The sequence below is a fragment of the Homarus americanus genome, unplaced genomic scaffold (assembly GCF_018991925.1).
Source record: "Homarus americanus isolate GMGI-L3 unplaced genomic scaffold, GMGI_Hamer_2.0 scaffold1024, whole genome shotgun sequence".
Lineage (NCBI taxonomy): Eukaryota > Metazoa > Arthropoda > Malacostraca > Decapoda > Nephropidae > Homarus > Homarus americanus.
Window position 1 is genome coordinate 1,977,351 of NW_024715228.1, and position 25,797 is coordinate 2,003,147.

Consider the following 25,797-nt stretch of genomic DNA (forward strand, 5'->3'; position numbering starts at 1 on the left):
GAGACAGGAAGACCAGGAAAGGACAGATGGAAGGATACAGTGGCAGTGAAGGGAACGGACATCTAGGATGCAGTGGTGTTGGTGAATAACAGAATATAGTGTTGGATGGTATATGAGAATATTACATATGTAGAGGTGAATTATTGACAACAATTGAGAAGAGAGAGTCTGAAATGTAATGGGAAATGTCTGTCAAAGGGTAAAGAATTGGTCTGCTTTGTTAGTATGGTAGTGTGTGTTTGAAGTGCCATGAGAACTTTTGCTATGGTCTCAGTATGTATTGGACTGTTTAGAGAAGTCAGGGAATACGAATTGTTTCTTATTTGTAAGAATGGGAAGAGCATTTGTTTTTCAGTCAATGTTTTCTATTTAGAATTGTATATACAGTATTTAGAATGCAGCACTGCATATGCAGTTTGTCATGAATGAGTTGAGTTTCTGACCTTTGCTCTATAATGATAAACTTTGCTTAGTCTCTGGTATTTACTCACCTGACATCCTTGTATCTTTGTGTTTTCTGACATTTTTCACTGTGATTGTCACCTCTGCATTTAGAAGATAGCCTGCACGATGAATCTAACTTTCTTGCATGGGCTGCATGGTTACTCCTCCTGGGTGCCATTGACTAACTTTTGCGTTGTTAAAAAGGATGAGGTTGTTGATCCCACAGATCACAACACAGAATGGGGAGTCGCTGGATGGGGAGAATGGGGGATCTGGTGGCTCTGTGGCGATTGACCTCAACCAAGTTTCTGAGGGGACCCTCGCTCATGAAGGGACCATTTTATTAACAGGAGAGGATGGCTCACAAAGTAAGTTGATGCTCTGCTTCATTAATTTATATTTTACCTCCTATCATTACCTCAGTCATGGATAGATAAGTTAACCTTAAAAAAATTAAAGGAAAAATAAGATTTTACAGATACTGTTTACCCACCCAAATCCTTGAAGCAGTTAAGAAGTAGCTTTCCAAGCCTCAGGTCTCAGTTAGGCAAGTTTACCTTCATACCTACATTTGTTATCTTGGGATATAATTTTTTGTTAAATGGTCTTACAACCGAATCACCTGTACCAGTGTACTAAGACACTGTAACTCCATTTTTTTACTTCACCCCTTAAGTCAGGTGAGACTCATAAACTTGGGTATCCTATGGGGCCCCTAGGCGCAGCCAGGATTAAGCTGATCTATTAATCCATTTTGGTTAGAAGGTCTCTGACTGCCCAATTACAGCAGGTCCACCATGAATGAAACTATGCAAATCCATATGAATTTAGGTTAAGCTGAGACAGTTTACACTCTTAGTTTCTGACTCACATTCACAGAGGCTGACCGTACTGGTAGACTCTGCCCTGGTCTTCTTCTCTTCTACTAAGGCCAAGTATTGTCCCCATTTTAGAAGCTTCAAGGATTTTGTTTGTTGGTTAAACTACAGGCTATGGTGTTATTTTATACAACAAGGCATTATGTCTTCTGCATGAAATTTTTTGCAAATACTGTGAATATGTTAAGAATTTATTGCAAGGTTTTACAGGGGCTCATAAAAGTAATTATTTCCACTGCAGCAGTAATTTTTATTCTATTTTGCAGTTGTCAGTATATGAAATAGTAAATATACTCCATTGATTCATTCAAACCTTCTCTTTCACATCCCTTAAAGAAGTTTTTGTTCTTTTAAACTCAAAATCCCTTGTTTGCTTCAGAAATGCTGATTCACCTAGGTGAGTAGCTGTTTATGTAGCAACTGATACTGCTCTGACAACACAATACACCTCCCTCAAAATGCTGATAACCTCCTGAATAAAGCACTCTGTCATGAGTGTTCTGGTAGGGTAATCTTGCAGCTCATTTGTTTCTTCCTCTTTACTATCAAATGTGACTTCATATTTCCATCCTCTCTCTCTTTATTATTTTTATTATTATTATCATCATCATCATCATTATTATTATTATTATTATTATGATTATTATTATATTATTATGATTATTATTATATTACTATGATTATTATTATTTATTTTTTTATTATTATTATTACTATGATTATTATTATTTATTTATTATTATTATTATTATTATTATTATTATTATTATTATTATTATTATTATTATTATTTAACTAAAGTTGTGAGATTATTATTCAAAGATGAAGTGCAGTATTTCCCACCGTATTCGATGCATCCGTAATGTAGCAGAGAATGTCTAGGGAAAAAATGATGAGCAGCAGCTTCCTTGTCAGTGCAACTAAGCTTAACTAACTTCCTTACATCTAAAATCTCTTTAGATTAATAGTTCCTGTCCATTTAATCTTTTATCTGAAGGAATATATTATCATTGTGTTGGAGGTTTTTGTGCATTTTATCATAGTTTTCATGACGTTATGACTGCAAAAACTTGTAAATTGTCAATGAATGGGGCTGACAATGACAACAAGTGGGTGCGTTTACTGATAGCATTTGTTTTGTACTTTGAACACTGGTTATGGCTGCAGCTACAGCATTTAAAAATACCCCCCCGCCCCTCCCTTTGTGCAAATTAAGAGCCTCTGAGCTGGATATTCGTACTTATAATAGCAGAGCTTTCAAGACATCTTAATACTAAAATCTCACGAAGTAGCAGATGAAGTGGAGAGGACAAAGTGTGTTTCTAGAGCAATGAACACAAGGGAGTATTAATGACCGTAAGAACAAAACATAAGGGTTTATACATCTTCCAATCTTAAACCAAAAATATTGATTCGGCATAAATGGAACAAGAAAATGGGATGATAAGAAAACATACAGTAATAAGATTATTATTATTATTTATTTATTTGTTTTATTATTATTATTATTATTGTTGTTATAATTTTTATCTATATTATTATTTATTTATTTATTTATTTATTTTTATTTTTATTTTTTAGGTGTTTTTTATAGGGCAGGAAATACAGTCCGTGAAAAATAAACACTAGCAGTTGGTGTTTGATATTTTAATTCTCACGGGTGTAATTTTCAGGATATTGTTGTTAAATATTGTGTTAAGTAAGTGGGTAATATATTGATGATGTGTACAATGTGTGATGAAGAACTATTACATAGTCTTCAAAAATATAATGGACATTAAGAAGATAACAGAGTACTTGATTTTATTATATCAAGTACTAAATGCTGTAGTTATTGAGCGCTGGGAAGATTATTACCAAGTACTGTGCTGTAGTTCTCTGAAGTAATACTAACCTTATCGTGTATGTGTGAACTCCCTTGAACTGGAAAAGTCTATGATCCAGCTCTGCTCAATTGCCAAGGCTGAAGAGGTTCACCTGTGTTTTATGTAATATGTTTCATCCCTTCAACATGTCAGAAAACTCAGCATTATTCAAATCTTTGATCAGTTCCAGTCAGTGTGTCCGGGTCGTATCCAGTGTCGGGGATGATAACCGTACCGCTACCAGTCTACCAAACTGTGGTTGCTAACATCCAAGGATCAGATGGTCAGCCTCTACAGGTGATGACACCATTTGTACAAGTACCTAAGCTAGAACCTGGACTGGACAACAGTGTAGAAGTTTCTGCAGGTCTCAATGCCTCCCTAGATGCATCAACAATTATTTCTTCTGGACAAGGACAAGTACATGTGAGTTATATTAAAACTTTCAGTTTCAGTATATAGATTGTGGCCTTAAAGTTTGCCTTGTCTTGGTGATAACACTAGTTCTGAGCCTTCTGATGGTTTCATCATGTAAATGACTTTATGTACCAGTATTTTTTGAGTGAAATTGGTTCCCAGTGACAGTAGGTCTTTGGCAGGAATGGATGCATCATCTCATCAGTACAGTATAGTAGACATATCCCACTATAGATGAATTTTCCCATCATTCAAATTCTTTTCTTCAGACACTTTTCTTTGTGACTTCATTGCATTCCATAAGAGTAACATTGTCCTTGATACCAAACTCGGCAATCTAAAAATAAGATAAAGTTCTAATGCTTGCAGAGAGGCAGGTTAATAGACAAAGCAAGTAAGACCAAGGGTTGAAATTTAGCTCAAAGATGTTGGTCAGTTGACTCGATGAGAAATGAAAGATTACAAAGTGCATTGAGCCTAACTCTCGTTGACCCATATCCAAGGATGAGGTTGGTACAAAAGTTAAACCAATATTGTGATATGTTGACTGATTTATGATTTAACCTAGAATCTTCATGTCTTTTTACAGGATGACGATGATGAAGGGAGTGTAGACATGGTGGATAAAGAATGATGAGGGACTGTATCTCCTGATGATGATGGTGATGATGACAGGCAACAGTGAGGCTTTTGTCCAAAATGTTGGTCACAAATTGTTCAGCTGTTTCCCATCCACATGTCTTTCTTCCCATCTCAGCTTCTCACCAAAGACTAGGGTGTGATTTCTGGAATATGAATAACAACTGGAGCATTCTTCAGTCAAAGCTCCAGAATGGGATTGGCCAGTATTATTTAACCAAGTTCTTTCTACTTGGCCAGTTACCAAATTCATACATCCAGTGTTTCAGAATTTTACCCCTAGATTCAGAATGAAACCATACCAGCCAAAGCCATGAATTGGGTGTGATCCTCCACAGGAAACTCTATTTTTGTATGAGTATGAAATATGGCATTGGATTGAATAAAATGCATATGCAAAGTTTTAGGTTTCTAACCAGGAAAAAGATATTTTGTTTTGGTATGGTTTTGAATTTCTGTATTTTCTCTAGTTTAATATATTGTCTCAAGGAATGAGTAGGTTTGATACTTGCTTATTGTTTTAGATGATGGTTCAGAATATAGAAAAGAAAACTTATGGGTATAAAGCTGTCATTAAGACCCTGTTTGTTGATTTTCATCATTAGCAATGATTATGTATCTGAGAGCCTGTAAGGGGTAACAGCTTTACTGTTGAGATATATTAAGCTAACTTAGATCAAAGAGGCACTTAATAGGTTTGAAGTGTTTAGTTTAATGTACTGTGTATGTGCAATTAGGTCTTGAGTGTACCCTTTAACTTTAAAAAATATTTATTTAAACCCTTCTCCTCACCAGCGAAGTTGATGTAGTTTGCTTTGTATTTGTCAAGTGTTATAGAAGTTGCTCAGTGTTGTATATCTTAGCAGCAACTGTTAGGTGTCATCTTAGGAGTTCTGTTGATAGAATTGAAAACTGGATGGCTTGTATGTGATACAACAGATGATTGAGTTAGCCTTTTATGTCACTTCCATTGAAAGCTGATGGTGTAATGATTTTGAGGGAATTATCTCTGCTGTGGCTGGGATTGTTTAGCTTGGTAATCTCTTGATTTAAGCAAATTTGAATTAAGAGCATCAATATTTGTTGTGGTAATGCTTGATGGGAAATTTTGTGGATGTTACTCCACATCAAAGGTCACCCACTTCTGCCTGAAAAATTATCTGAAATTGTGTTGATTTTACGCATGAATTTTACTCTTAAACAAGTGTCATTTCCTATTTTCTATATATTTATTTTAAAAGTGAAACATTATTCATCAACATTTAGTAAAATATGTAAGGAAAAATTCTAAATTTATTGAAAATTCTCAATGGAAGATCATGTCTGTTGGTCTGGTATGTTACTACAATACTGTACTTTGAGGTTTTTGGGATGAATTTTTTTAAGATTGTTGATGACATTTGTTTTAAAAACCTGAATTTTATTACTATTACCTTAAAACCTTTTTAGGGATTCTTATCACAGGAAGTAAGATACATAACCTCATTCCATTCCTTTAGTTAGCTCTTATATCTTGCTGGCAGTATAGAGAATCCTTTGATTTTTTTGCCCTTAACCCACAAAACATTCAAGCAGAATGAAAGTTTAGATCACCTTTTCTTATATATTTTGAATTGAGTATCTACATAAAATTGTCACATGTTTGTTGGAATTGGAGTAAACTTTCAATTCAGTCAAGGCTTGTAGATGTGGGTGTGTTTGTAAGAGTGTTGAAAGACTCCATCACTAGGCATTACACCAAATTAGATTTGGGTGACCAGGAGAAGGATTCATCCCCAAAAGCTCTTATTGATAGCTATTTGCAAATTACTTAATAGTTGTTTATATACTGTACTGTTAAGCTTTGTATGGTATTACTGTACTGGAATTTTTTTCCTCTTACCACTCACAGTTAAAGGTTGTTTCTCATTTCATATCATCTTAGTATTTATGAGGATCTGGAAAATAAAAGAAATGGTAACATCTTAATGACACAACTTGAATATATACCCTCTGTGTATTCAGGTTAGAACTGGGTGAGTTGAGGCGAGTTGTTTCGGCAGATGTGTCGTCACGTGTGCCGTTGTGTGACGAGCTTGGTGCATATTCTGGTGTTACTCTTGTATGTACTTTGTTAGCATGATTGTTGACTGTCACCACATGTTTTGCCATAGGGTAAGTAATGCCAGAATTCTTGTTGATATGATGTTAACTTGAATGCTTATGGCCTTGGTTATCTTTAATGTTTAATAAGAAGTGGTAGATGACTGCAAGCATAAAGTTTGTTGTTTGATCCAAAGCATGTGAGTAATAAATAAAACTACCTTCAGTTTTCCTTGAAATAGAACTACTAGAAATTGGTAAATTGAGGCTAGGGTGTTATGTTCTAGAGTTCAACAGTGGCTCCTCAGGTATCCAGGGGGTAAAGTTATGTTGATCATTTGGGAAATGTTAGAATTCACATGAGTAGTGATTCCTTGTTTTGGTGTTCTACTAATGTTAGTTCATGAATTCTAGAAATTATATTATTTTAATAAAAGAGCTTAATTCTCTTCTTAGAGTAAAAATACCCCAGCTAGTTCACATAGCTTCTAATGTGAGTCTCCTTCTTGCAACTGTGCATTAATTGTTACTAAATAGCAGATGCCTTGGGTACTATAGTAGTGTGGCATTTGACAGCAATATGAGTTTTGGCGGGATGTATGTAAAATACACTCAATAATCCTTTCTGCTAATATTAAGACATCATTTATTAATGTGTCAAAATGTCTTGCAACCACCCATCTCAGTAGACATACAACATGTTTATATATACATGTAATATAGATACATTAACCATACTAATACATATACAGCATATGATTTGCTTAAACCAGCATACATAATCATAGCAAGTATAGATGCATTGAGGCTTCTGGAAAGCTAGAAGAATACTTGCTTTTAATTGGGTCCTATTGATACTAATTGGCTACATGATTTATTAGAAATCCAATTAGCTGTGTGGGCAGATGATGGACACCATTCCAACATCATTTAGAAGCAAGAGTTTAGGATCACATTAGAGTTATGTGAATAATATGGCATTTGGATATTTTTTGTTACTCCTTTTCGAGGGGAGTGGATAATGCGTATGTGTCATTATAAGAATGGGGTTATAACAGCAATATCTTTATTAAGAAGCTCATGATCACAACATTCATGGGAAAGACAAACATTACAATGTAAAAAACTAGTATTACTGTGTACAGTAATAAATTTATTTAACCTTTAAATATATAATGCAAGACATGCTTTTGGGTGGTCAGTGATTGTATCGTTGAATCTCATAATCGACTATCAAGATTTGTTATATTCGGTGAAAATCTTAAAATGAATATACTGTAATCAGATTAATGCTCCTTTCCTATGGTCGAGCAAGGAAAGGCTTGGGATAAATGGGCCACTGTCCAGTCACTAAATCTAGAACAAGCAATCATGGCTGTGATAATCTAGTTTAGCATCGCGCCAGTATGGAGCCACGGGCTGAGCATTCCTGGGGGAACAATGAAGTGGCTTGTCACGATATGAATTAAGATTGTAAAGGAATGAAAGTATTTATTTACTGTATTTATTCTTTGTTATTATTATTACTGTAAAACATATCACAAGCCATCAAATATTCCTTCCAGAGTAATTTGCTCAGTTGTGTGTAAAAACATCTATTGCAGGAAGTCCATATTGTATTAAGCAAGCAAAAGGAGTAAAGCTTGTTCTGGATGCTTTCTTTGAACATAAACATCTGAGTAGATGTAACTGCTTTTGCCCCTAAAATACCCATAATATTTGTGTACAGATTATTTAATGTTATAGCTTTTTGAAAAGTTTTTTGAAATAGGAATTCAAAATTCAAGATTGGATGTGCTTTATTTGAGAAAAAGAACTGTGTACTGTATTAGCTGAAAGCTTGGAAAAAATCTGTATTTTCATCAAATTTATATTTTGAAATTGCAGTGGTAAGTAATGAAGTTGTGTGTATACGAATTAGGCAATTAGTTCTTGTTGAAGATGTATGTTATTGTAGTAGTACAGTAGTAGTAGTAATAATGTATGCAACAAACATTTTGGTTTGGGGGAGTTAAACTGCATACTGATTGAGATAAACTATTGATTCGAAGCTTACTGTAAGTCAGTAAAAGAACTTTATGTGAAAACTGCTTGTAAAGTTTAGAAAACATTCCATCTTGTATCTCATATAACATAATGAGTAGTTCAAGAGATGTATGGAAATGAAAGATTTTAATATATTTAAATCACAGGAAGGTTCACAAATCTGGATAATATTGTGTTTTTATAGTTATCTTATTGTTTTTTAATCTTGTTTCCATGTACAGTGTTGTGTACTTTCACTATTGACATTTTGTTTCGTGCACACTTCTTTTTTGTCAAACTGGGAATTGATTATATTTTAAGCTTGTAAACAACTAAAATATTTAGTGAGTGCCATTTTTTACTTTTTGTTTTTCTTGAGCAGTTCCACATATTTTCAGATCTTATGAGTACAATACATGATGTTTGAGTGATGGAGATGCTTTGTATAGAGATATAGGAACTGTGGACTTCCGAGCATGCACTTGGTGATTTTTAACTAGTCGACTGTGGCGCACCCTGGCTAATAATGTCTGCAGACGGGTGGAAGTCAGACTAATCAATTATTTGTGACTGTTGAGTGGAGTATCTTGTAGAGCACAGACGGCTCCATTTGAAGGCTTTTTTGTTAGTCATCTTTCATTGGCCTGCTGATCTCTATTAGCCATGGAGCACGACAATTATAAGCTTGTACTGAGAGAACATTTCAAAATTCATGCAAACAAAATGCCAGATGGCTCGTGAAATTTATAAATTTTAGAGACGAGAGTTTCACTATTGGTTAATGAATTTATGCTTGAGATGTAGTTAAATTTTGATTAACATGAGTTGCATATAATCATTCAAGCTAATGTTCTTTGAGTGTTGATCAGTGTTCTGCCAGTTACCGGTGCTCATTGTCGTGTTTCATGACGCAAAATGTAGATATAATGTAGTGAAAACATTATGGTACAAAACAGACACCTGGGATCTTACCCTCTTGTCACCTCTACTAATCTTGATTTTTTATTCTAATTTTGCCTTCATTACCTTGATAATTTTTATGTACATGATTGTATAATTGATTTATTCATCATCATCACTCATTACTTTCAGTCATAAACATTTAGTTATATTCAGTAGCAAGTTTGTTTTTTCCTTGTACATATGGTACACTGCAGGGCAGTCACTTGGTATAATAAAATATATTTTCGATATAAGCTACAAACGAGCCAAGATAGTAAATCAAGATCCAGATACAAAAATTATATCACGATAGTACGTGCCATAATTTGTACTTCCATGTTTGGTAGTGTTGGTGGTGGTGCTTCATTTCGTGATGAATTTTCAATTGGATTTTTATTTTCAGGATTGAGTCATGTGATTTATATAAAAAAATTACATTAATTTTATTGAATGTTGGCAGTTGAATTTGATTGGAGCCTCTGTGTTTGTGTTTGCTGATTTTGTTACCAAAACATAAATTTTCTTTTATAAATTTCTCTGTCATATATTTTATCGTTCTTATGTAGTGATTTGTCAGATGTGGCCATCGTTCTAAGATATTCACAAGCTCATTTTTACCCATTCATGTGATTTTTTATCTTGTTTTAGCACTTCAGGTATTTTGAATTTGGTCTGTGTATTTCTCAGATGTACGTACAAATGAGGGTTATCCCACTGATTTGGTTACTTGTTAATATTAATCCGCCATTCAAGAGTTCATTGTGGTACATAGCAGTTGTTCGCTGTCATTATTGCTGCGTTATTGGTCATTATTCTCATCTAATTAAATTTTGGAAATATTGTTCTTGTAGTACAATATAAGGTTGACAATTGTATGACATGTTACAATGGTGTAGTATTATGACAGGCTTTATTTTTAAGTCTACTTCTGCATAACACACTTCTCACAACACACTCATTCGTGTAGTTTGCTTACTCTGTTGTTAAAGCTGTTAGCACCTAGGGTAACTTGATGAAATTAAGGTAATTCTTTAAATGATTGTGACAACTTTCTGAGGTACCCTAATTTTTCTTGCTACATCTTCTTGTGGTTATGCCCCTCTACAAAATCACACATTTTATTAATTTTTATTTTATTTTTTCTGATAGTGCCTGTAATCAGAATTGTTTCCCTGCTGTTGTTTACCTTACTGTACTGTTCCTCCTCAGCCTCAAGCGTGTTTTAATGAAGTCAAAAAGTTGGGAATATAGCCTTTTGTCTTTCTTACTTGCAGTGTTGTGGCTTTCATTGTTGCAAGTGTTTTTACATTCCTTCTTTTTTCCTAGACATTAAGCTTTTTTCACATATTTATTTATATATATAGTATATATATATATATATTTTTAGTTTTTGTTTGTTGGACAAAGACAGCACAGTGCACCAAGTCAGTCCATTTATGGTAGATTTTAGTCACCCATAGTGGAATAAGAGTATCAGTTTGTGCTGTTTTTTTTTTTTTTTTTTTTTTTTTACTCATCGCTGCTGGTTTGTGAATTTGTAATTGGAGCCTTGTTACTGTAGGGTAGTAAGTATGAAAGATCTAAGGATAAGTTACGAATAAATCTCGGTGCCAAACAGATTCGTTGTTTATGTTAATCTCACTTCATTTCTTTATTTTCTAATTGTGTGCCATGAAGTTTCCTCAGATTAATTATTTGTACAATGTTGTTAATATTATTACTACAAGCACAAATAGTCTAGGCTCACATCAAGACATCCTTGTTGTTAATAAATATAATACATTAAATATTAAGGTGGACTTGGAATAGCCAATACAGTGACTCCATTCAGTCATGCGGTTTACAACATTCATTTTTGCGCACAATCAAATAATTTTGATACAGTATTTGAGAAATTTTAAATATTCATCTTGATGAGAGCAGAGGAAGACTTGTGTGATAATAATAATTAAATGAAAATGAAATATGGACAAGAATAAATTAAAATTTTGTAAAGGGCTACAATTCCTATGCAATGCTTGAGTGGTATCACCAAAAACTTTTCCATCCACCAACAGCTGAATCAACAAGTAATGTCAGGTAATGATAATCTGGCATCAAACTGAATAATTTTCTTATTGACCGTGTTACTTCTTGGGTAATGGTGTAAGAATTTAGCCCAAAGATCATGGATAGTTATATAAACTCCTCTGACTAGCAATATTATATCAGGAAATATAACTCCCTGTCATCTTTTAACAAGGAATGTGTGAAGCCAATAGTACACAGGAAAGAGTGAAAAGAATTGTGGGACTCAGCCATGACAGTAGACATAGAGGATGTAAGAAAGGTATGTGATTCAGTCTTAAAATTTACTACAGTATAATCACCCTCAAGTTTTCTTTGTCATGATGTATGTTATATAAAGAATATTCAGTCCCAAGCATTATTTATTTTTGGCTTTTGTGTACGGTATAATGTTTTGAATTTCAGGACGTAAGATAATTTTGGATTATGTACAGTCAAGGTCTATTGTACTGTATGATCTGAATGTCCAGTGATCTTTCTTTCATCCTGTATGTCAGTGTGTTGATCCCCAGGTCACCTCTTGAAGTCCTCTCTGTGTCCACTAAATGTAATCTGTAATTTTGTTACATTGAATTTATGAAAAGTCAAGAAAACATCAGTTGAATTTCTTGATGCATTGTTGCTGATTGTTAAATAAGAATAGGTCTAGGTGTCAGAAAGGTTCATTGATTTATTCATATCGAGGGTAAAATGAGCTTTATTGAAGTGCCATCTGGAGCTCCTCTCGGGCGATGGTCACGCTTTAACCTATTTTTCCGGTCGGTAGATCTGGTCATAATGAGATATTTGTACTGTATTGTTTTGGAGAGGTTTTGTACACATTAACCATTTCCAGGTGCAGGTGTCGAGTTTATATTGTGATTTTGTCCATATACCATTTTCAATATTTTTTTTTCTCACTTGGACAGAACTCTGCAAATTTTATGATTTATATTTGTATGAGCAAAGATACTATAAAAAAATTGCTCTCTCTCTCTCTCTCTCTCTCTCTCTCTCTCTCTATATATATATATATATATATATATATATATATATATATATATATATATATATATATATATATATATATATATATATATATATATATATAGTGAAAGAAGAAAACACGGCGTTTTTTCTTTCCTTGTGGTTATCAGCATATACCTAGATCACGCCCTACAGTGATTTATATATATATATATATATATATATATATATATATATATATATATATATATATATATATATATATATATATATATATATATATATATATATATATAAAATGTATACCTGTAGGACAAACTTTGTTTTTGGAAATGGAAAACTGGAGACGAAACTTCTGCCAAAGAGGAAGTGTGGAGGTGGGAGCCAGAGGCTGAATCATATTGCTGCTAGATGTTTATACTGTACAATACCAGAGAAACTTTTGCCAATCTGATCACCTCCTACACAGCCATCCACCTTCCTCGCATTAGCTCAAGACAGTTCATGCGTAATATTGTGTGTGAATTTTAAATGTTATTATAATATTTCTATTTCAGGTATAGGTCTTCAAAAAAGAAATGTATTCACATTTTAACTTGTATTTTGTGTTTAATATTATTGTTTGTTTCTAGTAAAATGTGAATAATGAATAGTGCATGTGAAGACACTGACTGTCTTGGCACTTCTAACTGTACTTAAAAAATGAATATTTTAGCCACAATTGTGTTCCATAAGGGAAAAAAAGGCCATAGGCTGAGCTCATTAGCATATAAAGCAACATGTGGTGTCCTCTTTGTATATTTTATGTAATTTATTGTCAACTGTATATAAAAATGAAGATGGATAAATTTTTGTTTTCTTTACAAGGTTTACAGACCAGTAATGATTATCTTACTGGATGTGGCAGCAAAGTCGATACAGCATTCATCTCCTGTCCTGAAGGTCACTACTTTATCCCAGTCCACCCAGCTGACAGTGGGCACCTAACTTTATAATTGGGGAAAAGGAGTCGATTGAGTGCAGTACTGTACTGGTCAACCCGCTTTCTTATGTACGAGTCACTGTGCCGACCCTCCCTACCGTATTTTTTTTATTATCTAACAACCATTGTGAGGGACACTGCAGATTGTGTTAATGTGAGAGCTTTATACTTTACTGCACCTTGTCATTGCTAGCAATTATCCAGATTATTCTTTAAAAAAAAAAAACTTTAATAGGCATTACTACTACAATATTGTCTAGTAAATATGATTTACAAATCTCTAACAGGGCAGAGTTATATTAAAGAAATTAACCTTAACTATAAAAATTTTAATTACAAAAAGTTCACATAATGGAACTACGGGTATAGTCAATTTTTTGCACCATGAATTTTATGTTACAGACTATTTGCCCAAAATTTATAAGAAATTAATTTTTAGGGTTATTAAGAAACCTATATTGGTTTGGTTTGGTTAGAATAGGATATGGTAGCTTAGGTAAGTAAGGTTAGATTAGGTTTGGTTAGGTTAACGTAGATTAGGATAAGCTAGGCTTGGTCACAATAAATTAAGTTAGTCATGGTGAGGTAGGATAAGTTAAGATTTGGTTAGGGTGTGTTAAGTTCCACTCCCATTTCACAAGTGAAGTGTTTCTATTCCATTACAGGTATATCCATTTTTAGGCAAAAAACAAAAACACTTATCATACACATGCACATTTTATTAGTTAGACAACATACATAATTTATGTACAGTATATTCTTGAATTATACTTGTATAATAACAGTACTAATTGAAGATAGGATGTTTGTCTATTTGTAATGACTGATTTTATACACAGGCGAATCCCATACCCTTCCAGTTTAATTCTCAGCCTTTCATTGGGGTACACTGTTGAATGCCTTGGCAAAGAACAGATATACAATATATTGTTGATTTTGCTACCATGTTCCAGAATTTGAGTCTAACCATTCAGCATCTTTAATTATGTCAAGAAGAAGCGTCCAGGCATAAAACTATGTTGGCAGTCATTTACCAGGGTGTTTCGTAATAGATGCTGGTCACTGGACTATAATAAATCGGACAGATTTGCAACAGCCAATCAGCTGTAACTCTTGAGGAGGGAGCGGGGCATCTCTTCTCAGCTGGGAAAAAACGCACTATGGCTGGAGAACACAGACATAACAGGTTTTTCTGCCAGAGAAACATTCAAGGGGAAAATTTAAGGTGTTTGCTCCTCATTCACATTGCGATAATTTTTATGTTGTTCATTTGTTCAGTATTCTTGAATTGTTGCCTTTACCTTTAACCTCTTTGCCACTGATTGGCTCATTGTGCTCCTCTCCAGTACGTACAGTAGTAAGAAAACACAAACACATACCTTAATAGGTTTATAATATTCCAGGAGTTGACAAACAAGTAGAGGCAGAGAGTGAGAAGTCAGCATGTACGGAGTCTGGGGAGAGAGTGGAGGGCAGCGGAGCGCACCAGCAGATGGGCCTCTTGCACGGCCACCACCTCCCTCATCTTGGAAGCCCCCTTCGAGTCACCATGCACTGTAGGAATGCAGCCAACACCACCCACAGGGACTGAATGCGACCGTCTCCTGCAAAATATATAATATGCATACTGTATGAGGTACAGTATTGTAATGTAGTACAATGGTAGTGTGCTTCCCTCTCAATACTGAATCTTGGGTTTGATCCCTGGGGGGGTCACATGTAAGAAGGGTATTATCCAGTGTGACCCTACCAAACATCTGTTATCTCTGAGTATTCTGGTTTCCTCCTGTATTAATACTGGTGTGGTTATTTACATTAGAAAGGACCTGGGAGAAGATGTTTTTAAAGAATATAAATGGTGTAAAATTAAACTGAAGGGAAGAAATACACTCATTGTTGAATGCATTTACAGATCTCTGAATTATAGTTTACTGAACCAAAGAAATTAAGATCCTTGACAGACAACACAATGGCACTCAACTGTAAGCCATCTCCTTGTCACTGGGGACTTCAACTATGGTAACATCGACTAGAGCTGTAAATGTATAGTGAATGACCTCAATAACTCCGCTACTGTTTATGTAAAAAAAAAAGAAGCCCAAACTACTGGATCTCATCTTAACTAACAATGAGGGTATGGTGGCCAAGTTGGAACATCTAGGTTTCGTTGGTACCAGCCATCAGATTTAACTGCTGTTTAGCACTTGGTGAGAGCAGACTAAAGTTCAAATATTACAATGGTTATTACAACAGGATGAAGGAGGAAACCATGAGCATTGACGACCCAACTTGTTAAGAAATAAAAATATGGATACTACCTTGAAATTCATAGACAGCAAAGTAAATTATTTGATGGATACTTAACCAAGACCAAGCCTACTGACTCCAGGGCAATTTGGAGACCTTTATATATGAACCATGTGGCAAATGGCAAAGATGGAAAGAAATCTCAATACTGTAGTTTCAAGAGATGGGTTGCTACAAATGACAAGCAAGACAAAAAGATATATGCTAGGTCCAGGAACCAAACCAAGTTAGAGTGGAGAAGGGCTGAAAACCACAGTAGATTTGTATTACAGATTTCACATTTTTCACATCTCTTACAGTATCTCACACTATTACTTTAATTTGTTTGATGAAATGTATAAAAAAATGTAATAACACATTACAGGTTGACAATCCCTTATCCGAAATCCTTGGGGCCAGATGCATTTCAGATTTCGGAATTTTTCGTATTTCAGAATGGTTAGGTTAGGGTTTTTTTTTTTTTTCCCCCAGGGATCAGCCCACCCGGGCACAAGTCACTGACCCACATTGAGGCCTGGGGGGCGAAAATATAATAAGAATTATAATAATAATTATAATACAGGGTAATGTGATTTTCAACAAAATCAAATTTTTGGGCCAAAACTGTCAAAAAGGTAAGCCTTACCCCTTGGTAATTTTTCGCCCATAATATACTTTTTTCACATAATTGAAATTTTAGGGGTTTAACTAATTAAGTACTTCCAGAATAACACATTAACACCAAAATCGTACTTTGGAAACCCATAGTTGGCGAGTAATTTGCATTGAAAATTGTAATTAAATCATCCAAGGGTCATTACAGCCACTAATTATCCCGCAATCGAATCGTGGACCATATATTCGAAATCAACATGCTCTGGAGTACTTATACCCTGTACCAAATTCTAAGATGCCTCGGTAAATTATTTTGTACGGTGCAGTACCTATAGCATAAATGTGTAGATACAGTCTCAGTAGGTCTTATACAGCACCACAACTCACCGTGATGGGTGTCTTGGGTCTTGCTGGTTGTGGCTGAGGTTGAGGTGTGATACAGTGACCGGGGCTGCCGACTGGGACAGTGCTGCGTCCGTCACTCCCAAGGACACAAAGTACTTCTTCAGGAGGCCCCGCAAATGTCGTCCCTCTTGTCGTAGGACCTCCCCTTCACTGCGCAGAGCAAGACGCTCCAACTGCACGTGGTGGTATTTACGCCAAAAGTTGCGCAGATCATCATGCGTCTTGAGCACCGTGTCTGCCTGGTGGTGGAGAAGCAAAACAATGAGTTATAAGTACAGTACGGTACTGTATATGTAAAAGGTGAGTGAGCTTATGTAGAATAGTTTGGGTTGTTTCTTCATGTTAAAAGACTGTCAATCTTGTATAGTGTACGGCTTTGGACCAAGACTACAAGTAGGAGTGTTGAAGAAAGGAAGCAACCACACACAAGTAAGGCTATGCAGAGACAAGGTAACATTGATGTTGAGATTCTCTTCTTTTTATTCTCTCAAGTCCTTCCCTTGCCTCTCTTGGAATCACCACAATTTTAATTTTGCAAAGAATAGATCCAGAAAACAAGGTTATCTTTGTCAGGTTGGTCCATATATTAGTCTTACACAACGTTTTTGCCCTTTACAATAGTCATGTCCACCTCATGGTGTCGAATAATGCACTGTAGTCATACTAATTAATATTAAACAAAATTAAATTCACACATTATCTCCAACTTCCTGACAGACGACCAGTTTCTTCACGTTTTCTATTCTATTGCTACTTCAAAGGTCAAATCTAGTCCATCACTGCCCTCCCTTTGGTCTCACCTATAACACTAATCATACTTCATCATGCCATCAATGTAAACTGTACTTTATCATTATTCACATCCTTCATTCCTTGCACTTTTTGTCTATGGAGCTCCCTGCTCTCATATCTTTCTATCTACATCTTCCTATCAATGGTGTACTATGTAAGACTAGCTTAAATATAGGTCACCTGTTAGTTACAGCACCTTCAGGGAATACTCTTGTGTGTACCTCCACTACTCCATAAAAAGCCAACACCTACCTCCTGTAAGACAAAATCAGGTGGGGGACCAAGTGTGTCGTGGCCACCGAGGGTGTGGGCAGCCTCGTGAGCTGCCTCCTCGTGGTAGAGCAGCTCGCTGATCCTGGCCAGCTTATCCTGTCCCAGCATGACCCGCACCCCACCCCGTCCTTCCCCCACACCTGTCATTAGGGGCACACCTTGAATAAAAAAACACTCATTCAAGATAAATGCAAAATGGTAATAAATGGGTAAATTGGTGTCGGTAAATATATTAACAGCAGTGGAGTAAGTCTCGAGACATATTTTCAGGTCTTGATCTTGGTCACCAGTAGCCAGGAATGTAAGGCACTTTCAAATTAAATATCAAGGGAGTAGGCAAATGTTATCATAAAAATAATCATGATTACAATTTTATTTTAATTGTATATAAAATAACACAAAATAAAATATTGTAATCAATTACAATAATTGTTCAGGTTGTAATCAATTGTAATCAATTACAATTATAGAATATGAATACCGTAACCAGAATATGGTGTGGAGTAGGAGACAATGGTTTACAGCGTGGGTACCGTACAGCAGCTAGACTAACCTCTCGGATGTGGTGTGGTGGAGGGGAGGCGAGGCAGCGTGACAGAGGTGGTGGTGGTGGTGGTAGAGGGAGCAGGAGCAGTAGTTGAGGCACCCAACACACTAGACTCTACACCCTCATCAGTCTCCAGCACGCTCATCGCCCTTTTCAATGTTGCCTGCAGGAGTGAGGAGGTGCTAGCTCATGAGGTACTGATAACATGGTAACGTGCACTTGTGAGGTATTGATAACAGTAATGTGCAATTACTGTATGAAGCCTTGATGAGTACTCACAACTCACAAAAAAGCCACTCATAACTAATGTCAATAACAACTCACTCGAAAACTCTCTCTCTCTCTCTCTCTGTCTTCAACATTCACAACTTCTATTTAGCGTTTGTGAACATAATCACCTTGGAGGATGGGAGGGAAGTACCCAGGCCCTCATCCATCTCCGTCGACAACCCCACCTGCGTCTCCAGTTCCTGAAGAAGGGAAGAAAAATGTGCAAGTTCCTAAGAGGGAAGCACAGTGTTGGGGGGAGAGTGATGGAGGGCTAGTATTATCTTCTATTATGGACATATTTACCAACAAGTATGGATTGAATTACACCAACTACCAAACAATTCATTGTTTTTTTTTTCCAATTTCAAGAAAATGGGTACAGTAATTAAATATACACATCTTATTTATTCATTGGAGTTAACAGGTATGTTTATTACATCAAGCTCATTGATCACATCCAGGTAAAGTACTTCATTTTTCATTACACTTAGATTTCCCAGATCGAGACCTGCAAAAGGGTTTAGAGACTGGTTTCAAGACCTGCATCACTGGAACGTATTGCACGTAACTGTACCTGTGGCTGGGTGTGGCCAAGGCGATCATGTTCAGTTGCCAGAGGAGGAACGGCTACAAGGCATGTCCGCAAGCTGCCGTCGAGGATGGTGGCCGAGGCGATGGTGGGTGGCGGTGGCATGAAAGGCAGGTTTCGGTCCCGAGGCATCTCCAGGCGACTACATACTGACGCCAACTCCAACACATGTCGCCCCTCCTTCAGCGTCTCTTCCAGTTGCTGGTGAGAATAAGTGTGTTGAGTGGGATGGTGAGTGAGTGTGTTGAGCAAGATGGTGAGTGACGGTGAAAGTGTATCAGGCTACTTTCTCATACACTTATGTACAATATTCACCTTCTTGGCCTCATAACCCCTCCTGTTTATGGCCTTGATGAGAGTCCTGGCTGAGACACGATGGGCTGCCAGGGAGGACCTCAACACCATTACCCCCTTCTTCAGGTGCTGCAGCTCCCGAGCAGCAGCTGACGGAGTCCCCACCTGTCGCAGTCGCTTCCGCAACTCGTCAACCTCGCTCTGAAAGGTGAAAGATGAAGTTCATGGAAGAGGAAATTTTGAGATTAACAAATAAACTAAATGATGTTTTTGTCTCAATAGCAATAACACCAGATATTATTAGTACAGTATTGATTATTTATCGCTACAGGTAATAAACCAATTGAAAATTATTAGAAACAACTAAGAACTGTTTCTAATTCAACGTACAGTCAAACATGCTGGAAAGGACATAGGAGTAGGCCTCTCACAATTCACTATTTGACTTACCAGCTGTTATCACAACCATGGATATTCAGCACAATATACATCGGTGCTGTTGTGGATAATGTAGTACTGTATAGTATTTGTTTGGTCCTGAGCAGGTCGTCGCCCTTCACATCCTCAGTATTTTGGTCATATCCTCAGTGCCTCAGAGACTCATGTCCTTATGGCATGGTTGTCATGATCAGATCCCCTGTATTGTCCCAGGTGGTGTGGTTGTGTTAGTATGGTCCCTGGTGTGTTTCCAGTCTAGGTTATATCTATTCTGACACAACAACTGCTCGAGATATCTAAAATGGTAGTTGCATGTGGCCCATTAGATAAAATGTACTACGTACTGCAATCCAAGAGTCTCTTTGGTCTATCCAGTAGAGTCTGGTTGTATCATCGAGACATAAAAAAACACTTACCTGCATATCCTTGATGCCTTGGTTGATGGAGTTGAGGTTCTTGTGGTTTGTGGAGACTCGGTGTTGTAGCTGTTGACAAGTGGCCCTTAGGGTGGCTGTCTGGCTGCCATGGTCCCTCACAGCCACAGCCAGACGTGCCCATGCCTCCTCCAATGTCGCCTCCCTCTCCACCCGAGCCGCCGCCAACTCTTCCTCCAGCTGCACCATCACCAAGGGAAGGAAGACATCACTAATCAAGAGAATACCTCATATTAGGGGTGAAGGCCAGACATAGCTGGTCTTCTCTTCCTAGATGTTCTCTTTTTCTAATTTTGTTAAGTGAAGAAAACCATTTTTTAGATGAAGAAAGCCATCAGCTTTCCATTGAATTTGTAAGGGTAAACTTGACCTCGTGGTGTGTGGTGATGTGGGTTATAGCATTGTGTGATGATGTGGGTTATAGTGTTGTGTGGTGATGTGGGTGGTAGTGGTGTGTGGTGATGTGAGCTATAGCATTGTGTTGTGATGTGGGTTATAGTGTTGTGTGGTGACGTGGGTGGTAGTGGTGTGTGGTGATGTGGGTTATAGCATTGTGTTGTGATGTGGGTTATAATGTTGTGTGGTGACGTGGGTGGTAGTGGTGTGTGGTGATGTGTTATAGCATTGTGTTGTGATGTGGGTTATAGTGTTGTGTGGTGACGTGGGTGGTAATGGTGTGTGGTGATGTGGGTTATAGCATTGTGTTGTGATGTGGGTTATAATGTTGTGTGGTGACGTGGGTGGTAGTGGTGTGTGGTGATGTGGGTTATAGCATTGTGTTGTGATGTGGGTTATAGTGTTGTGTGGTGACGTGGGTGGTAATGGTGTGTGGTGATGTGGGTTATAGTGTTGTGTGGTGACATGGGTGGTAGTGGTGTGTGGTGATGTGGGTAGTGTTGGCATTTGGTGGCTATGGTTGTTGGGGTTGTTGGCTTTGTGTAATAAGTTCTCAACACTGACCTGTGTGGTGACGTGGGTGATGGTGGTATGGAAGGCGGCCAGTTCCTCCTTCTCTGTGAGTTGGTGATGACGCTCGGCAGCCTGGGAGACAAGTGAGAGGCGGCGGAGGTCAAGAAGATGGGTGGCTGCTAGGTCTTCCGAATTCGCCGCCTGACACCGTGTCACCTCCGCCTCCCGTGAACGTACGTGCCTGGTCAACATGCCTACATGCTCCTCGTGCAACTCTGTCCGCACACATACAAGAACCTGACATAGATATCACAGGTTTTGGTTTTGTAGATGTTAATCTATTTCGGTATTGCCTATTACAGAGCCCTTCTTGGTTGCCGTATTGGGTCACCAGTTGTACATGCCCCAAATTACAAAGCGAGTCTTCCAGGTGAAAATGCAGGTACTATATGTCAACTTTGTCAGACTTCATCTTGCTTTCCCTGCTATTTGTTTTCCAACAACATTTACCCATTTTTTTAATGAAACTAATTAAATAAACAGGGATCATTTCTGACAGTAGAAGACCCGATTCATCCTCACCAAACTTAGGTAAGGTTTAGTTAGATTAAGGTAGACTAAGTTTGGTTACATTTGGTACAATAAGGGCAGCTCAGGTAGATTTGGTTATATTAGGTATATTAAGTTGAAGTTGGATCCCCTTGGGATGACTGCCCATCTGAGACAGAGTAGTTACAGCCCACTGTGTAACTGTTCTGAGCCTTTGGCACGCATGAAGCCAGTGTGGCCAGCACTGTACTCGGTCGTCTTCACTTCCTCAACTTGAAAAGTTAGGTTCCCTGTAGCTGTTTCTAGCAGGGTGGGCTGGGATTGTCCCAGGATGCAACCCTCACAACAGGAGGGTTAGGTTATGTTAAGTTGGGTTCGGTTATATTTAGTAAGATTAGTTTAGATTACGTTATACTGTACTAGGTAAGGCTAGGTTAGGTTCTTTTACGTAAGGTTAGGCTCCAGTTGATGTCATGTTACAGTCTGTCAGGTTGTTGGTGGCAGTCAGGTAATTGTAGGAGACTCACCTGTCAGGTTATGGGTGGCAGTCAGGTGGTTGTGGGCAGCCTGAGTCCTCTGGTGCTGGGCCTGAGCCACCTGGGAGGACAGTAGGTGGATCAGTCGGTCCTGCCGTGTCGTTGTCTCCGTCACTCGCGTCTTCAGCTCCTGTCAGAGAGAGACAAGCACCTTACTGTTGGGTCTCTCATGAACACCTCACAATACAGTACTAAAAAGAAAGAGAAAAGTATCTTTTTTGTTTTATTTCAGGAACAAACGACTCCTTTCTTGGCGATATTAATCAAGTGACAATAGACTGGTGAATACCTTATAAGCTGAAGAACTGAATTCCTTGGCCTCATAACTAGATTCAACCCTCACATAACACATGATCGGAACCCACAAGGGGAGAGAACATTCTGGATTCATCTGAGGCATGGTGGAGCGAAGTTTTGAACTTCTTTCCGCTGCATTCATAAGTGCAGGTAATGAAATAATCAGCCATTTTTTCAAAGCCTCGTTGTTCCCTGAGATGGCTGGTGAGTGGCTATTATCAGACTCAGAGAGAATCATTGACCAATAAGAATTAAGAGTGTGTGGGTGAAGCCATATTATATCATTCATTTATGAGCAGAGAATTTTTAGTTTGTGCTCCCTTGTTGAGGGTGGTGGGTGTTAAGGCTGGTATAAGCATACCTGGAGCTGGGCATTGAGAGTGGAGGTCTTGGCCTCCCGTAGGATCTCCCTCCACTTGGTCATCAACTTCGCCTCATTCACTTGGCCCTTCTTCTCCTCGTCTGCCAGTTTGAGCTGTGTGTGTGTTGGGGTGAGGAAGGTGTCACACAAAGCTTTTTCCATATCCTTAAAAGCTAATGCTAAACATATACTGTAGTGTAACCAGAAACTCAGACACGAGCAAATATAAACATAAATTGACAATTATTCATTGTCGTTCGCTCCTCCACACTCTAGTGATAGGCGTGTTCTGTTTACCATACACAACATGGCCACATATCTGGTTTATCCCTTTAACTTCACCCAAGCCAGCAACACCCATCAGTACAGTATACCCTGTACAGTATATACTTCCCCAAAAGTCACTTGACGCCATGCTCTCTGCTGATTCACGTACACTGCTACTTCCTGGATGACCTTCCTAAATTCTAATGCATGCGATCTACCTCTGAATCATACAAACACCCTTGTACATAAGCCCCCCCACACACACACGCACACGCACACACGAGATTACGTATGGTACATACAGACCTAAACACCGTTAAAAGAAAATATGAGGGACTCTAGACCCACCTTGAGGAACCCTGCCAATAGCTCTTCTTTCCGTCTGTTGCTCTCGGCTTCCTGGGCTGCGCGGCGGTCCAGGTACTGCTGCCGCTGCTCTACAGTCATCCTGGCCAGCTTGTCTCCCTTCCCCTTACCTTTCTTCTTGGGAGCCATCTCTGCTTCTCTTCTTTATCTCTCTCTCTCTTATTTGTGACCGGCGGAAGATAGATGTGATGGTACAATATGTAGAACTCTCTTAATACTGTAGATGAGATGAAAGAAAGGAAAGCGATAATAGGCTATATATATGATGACAGTGAGATGGCAGATACTGACATCATCACACACATTAGTACCTTAGCTGACATCACATTAGTATCTCTGTGACATCACATGCATTAGTACCTTAACTGACATCACATTAGTACCTCATGCTCATATCATCAGTTCATCACACTCATAAGTACCTCTTGTTGACATTACCACATACTCGTACAGTAGTACCTCATGCTCATATCACCACACATTAGTACCTTAGCTGACATTCCCACACATTAGTACCTCCTGCTGACTGTGTGACAGCTGACATCACTCCACAGTCCATAATATGTTGACTCTTAAGCTGTACAGTGCATTTGCTTCACATTCTCTTTATTTTACAGTTTATTTCCACTTGGTAGCAATTTCATCACAATTTCATCCTAGCTCAATTATGACTTCTGAAAAAACTTATATAAATGCAGGAGTTATTCTGGATCACAAAATTTATCTCGTGGTAATAAAACTAATACTTCGGAGTTCAAATCAGTTCTTGAGTGGTGAAATATTATCTCCAAAGGTCTAGTGACAGGAAGCAAAGGTCGAGTGACTGGAAGCAAAGGTCTAGTGACTGGAAGATACGACTAATATTTCGAATGTCTTGCCTGGAATGCAATTTTGAAGTAACTTATCTTCCATAAAATTACACAATGTTTCTTATAAAATGTGAGCAAAGAATTAGAATTTTGATATTGCGCATCAGTGCAGTGCAATTAATTTAATGGGTTCTTACCGGAGATGGAGAATAGAACTGTTTGTGTCACAAGAACCGACCTGAGCGTCCCTAGTTACCTGCGCGTTGTTAGGGATGACGTCATGATAATGCGCTGTCTTCTGGCGGGAGATATGGTTGTGTGTGTCACGATCATATTTATCATAAAATTCGGTTAAATAAAATAAGTTAGTTACTTTGAAATAAAATATAAATATATAAAGTAGTAAACAAATCTGGTTAAACATAACCACGGCATTGAGCACTTAACTTAAAGACGGCACCGAGTGTGACCTCTTTCAAGACTGTCACTTGACCAACACTGGAGATGCTGGAGTGGGTTCAGAACGTCAGATACACTCAGCCTTCAGGTGCTAGTGCATACCCAGTACTTGCCAACAGTGCGTAACAGAGACGTGACCGACCGCCCAAATACTGCACTGTACAAGGATCCTCTGACAGCTCAACCCAACTGCTATACAAGGTCTGACTTAAAGTGTTAGAATGTGAATTGGAATCTCCTTACTTGTAAATGTTGACGTTGCACCAAACAGGACACTTCCTCCCTTTACCGGCAGTTATATACTGTACATGTTATATGAGGCACACAGAACAAGGGTCATATCAACGTTTCCACGTCGTCTTTCTGTCTTCTGTGCCACGTTTCAAAAATTGTAAAAGGCATACGAAGTTGTACAGCCCACAAATATTATATAAAGGGAGTTACCAATACGCCTTGATAAGAAATATATATAGTCTTATTCGGATAATGTAATAAATATTTGTGTCTTGTACAGTAACGGGTTATGAAAGACGATCCAAGCTGTTCACTGATCACGGGATATTTGCTGTAAATCTTAACACATCTACCATGTAACATCAAGAAGACTTAGTTTCTTTTAAATTTACGTCAATGCACGATTAAACTATAGGAATGCTTACCTTTAGACCATTAAGATCGTACTATATGCAAGAATGTTGAGGCACATCAAGACAACAGGATTAATTCTCCTTAACCTTGACTTATTCACGCAATTACAATTTCACCTGAAGCATGGACAAACTCGGCATAAGTTCACATACAGATTTTTTTTTACTTTTACTTTTATCCTCCACCACTGATCGGCTCGTTAGCCGCTTGGGCGATCAGTCACGTCTCTGTTACGCACTGTTGGCAAGTACTGGCCATGACCGGCTCCTGAATGTACCTGAACCTGCTCCAGTGTTGGTCAAGTCTTGCCTTGAAAGAGCTCACACTCGGTGCCGTCACAACATTT

General features: G+C 37.7%; 3 protein-coding genes across 13 annotated transcripts in view; 1 reads left to right on the forward strand and 2 right to left on the reverse strand.

Moving 5' to 3' along the window:
- The window catches only part of LOC121855681 (DNA-binding protein P3A2-like), a 31,882-nt gene extending 20,773 nt beyond the window's left edge, over positions 1–11,109 (forward strand). For 5 of the 10 annotated variants that reach the window (XM_042350764.1, XM_042350771.1, XM_042350808.1 and 2 more), the window contains 4 exons: positions 671–812; positions 1,702–1,719; positions 3,372–3,613; positions 4,173–11,109. In XM_042350764.1, coding sequence (XP_042206698.1) covers positions 671–812; positions 1,702–1,719; positions 3,372–3,613; positions 4,173–4,238 — 468 coding nt within the window. In that variant the 3' untranslated portion in view covers positions 4,239–11,109. The other 5 variants (XM_042350794.1, XM_042350777.1, XM_042350785.1 and 2 more) reach the window with 5 other exon arrangements.
- A 2,899-nt stretch (positions 11,110–14,008) lies between these two features.
- Positions 14,009–17,836, reverse strand: LOC121857168. Of its 2 annotated transcripts, XR_006087122.1 has the most exons (4): positions 17,658–17,828; positions 16,596–16,852; positions 14,687–14,911; positions 14,009–14,499 (listed from the first exon to the last, which is right to left on the reverse strand). XR_006087122.1 is itself a non-coding variant. In XM_042353084.1 (3 exons), exons 1-3 carry the CDS (start codon positions 17,823–17,825, stop codon positions 14,746–14,748), a joined length of 591 nt encoding a protein of 196 aa, XP_042209018.1. In that variant the 5' UTR covers positions 17,826–17,836; the 3' UTR covers positions 14,009–14,745. The 2 variants fall into 2 exon arrangements, 1 of the variants encoding a protein (XP_042209018.1); XM_042353084.1 differs by having other exon boundaries at positions 14,009–14,911; positions 17,658–17,836.
- Positions 17,837–18,169: 333 nt separating this feature from the next.
- Positions 18,170–23,747, reverse strand: LOC121857173 (dynein regulatory complex subunit 2-like). Its single transcript, XM_042353098.1, has 9 exons — positions 23,518–23,747; positions 22,903–23,016; positions 22,236–22,374; positions 21,211–21,434; positions 20,233–20,430; positions 19,400–19,579; positions 19,070–19,285; positions 18,624–18,695; positions 18,170–18,388 (listed from the first exon to the last, which is right to left on the reverse strand). The coding sequence occupies exons 1-9, from the start codon at positions 23,662–23,664 to the stop codon at positions 18,227–18,229; spliced, it is 1,452 nt and encodes a 483-aa protein (XP_042209032.1). The 5' UTR covers positions 23,665–23,747; the 3' UTR covers positions 18,170–18,226.
- Between the last annotated feature and the right edge of the window lie 2,050 nt (positions 23,748–25,797).

Excerpts from the sequence above, each read along its gene's own strand:
- LOC121857168 (XM_042353084.1), bottom strand. The coding sequence starts at position 17,825 with ATGACAGGTGTGGGGGAAGGACGGGGTGGGGTGCGGGTCATGCTGGGA. Across the intron at positions 16,853-17,657 it reads CTGATTTTGTCTTACAGGAG|GCAGACACGGTGCTCAAGAC; the intron begins GTAGGTGTTGGC and ends CTCCACCACCAG. Across the intron at positions 14,912-16,595 it reads GACCCAAGACACCCATCACG|GAGACGGTCGCATTCAGTCC; the intron begins GTGAGTTGTGGT and ends TATATTTTGCAG.
- LOC121857173 (XM_042353098.1), bottom strand. The coding sequence starts at position 23,664 with ATGGCTCCCAAGAAGAAAGGTAAGGGGAAGGGAGACAAGCTGGCCAGG. Across the intron at positions 21,435-22,235 it reads TGCCACCCATAACCTGACAG|AGTTGCACGAGGAGCATGTA; the intron begins GTGAGTCTCCTA and ends GTGTGCGGACAG. Across the intron at positions 18,389-18,623 it reads CTTCCCTCCCATCCTCCAAG|GCAACATTGAAAAGGGCGAT; the intron begins GTGATTATGTTC and ends TCACTCCTGCAG.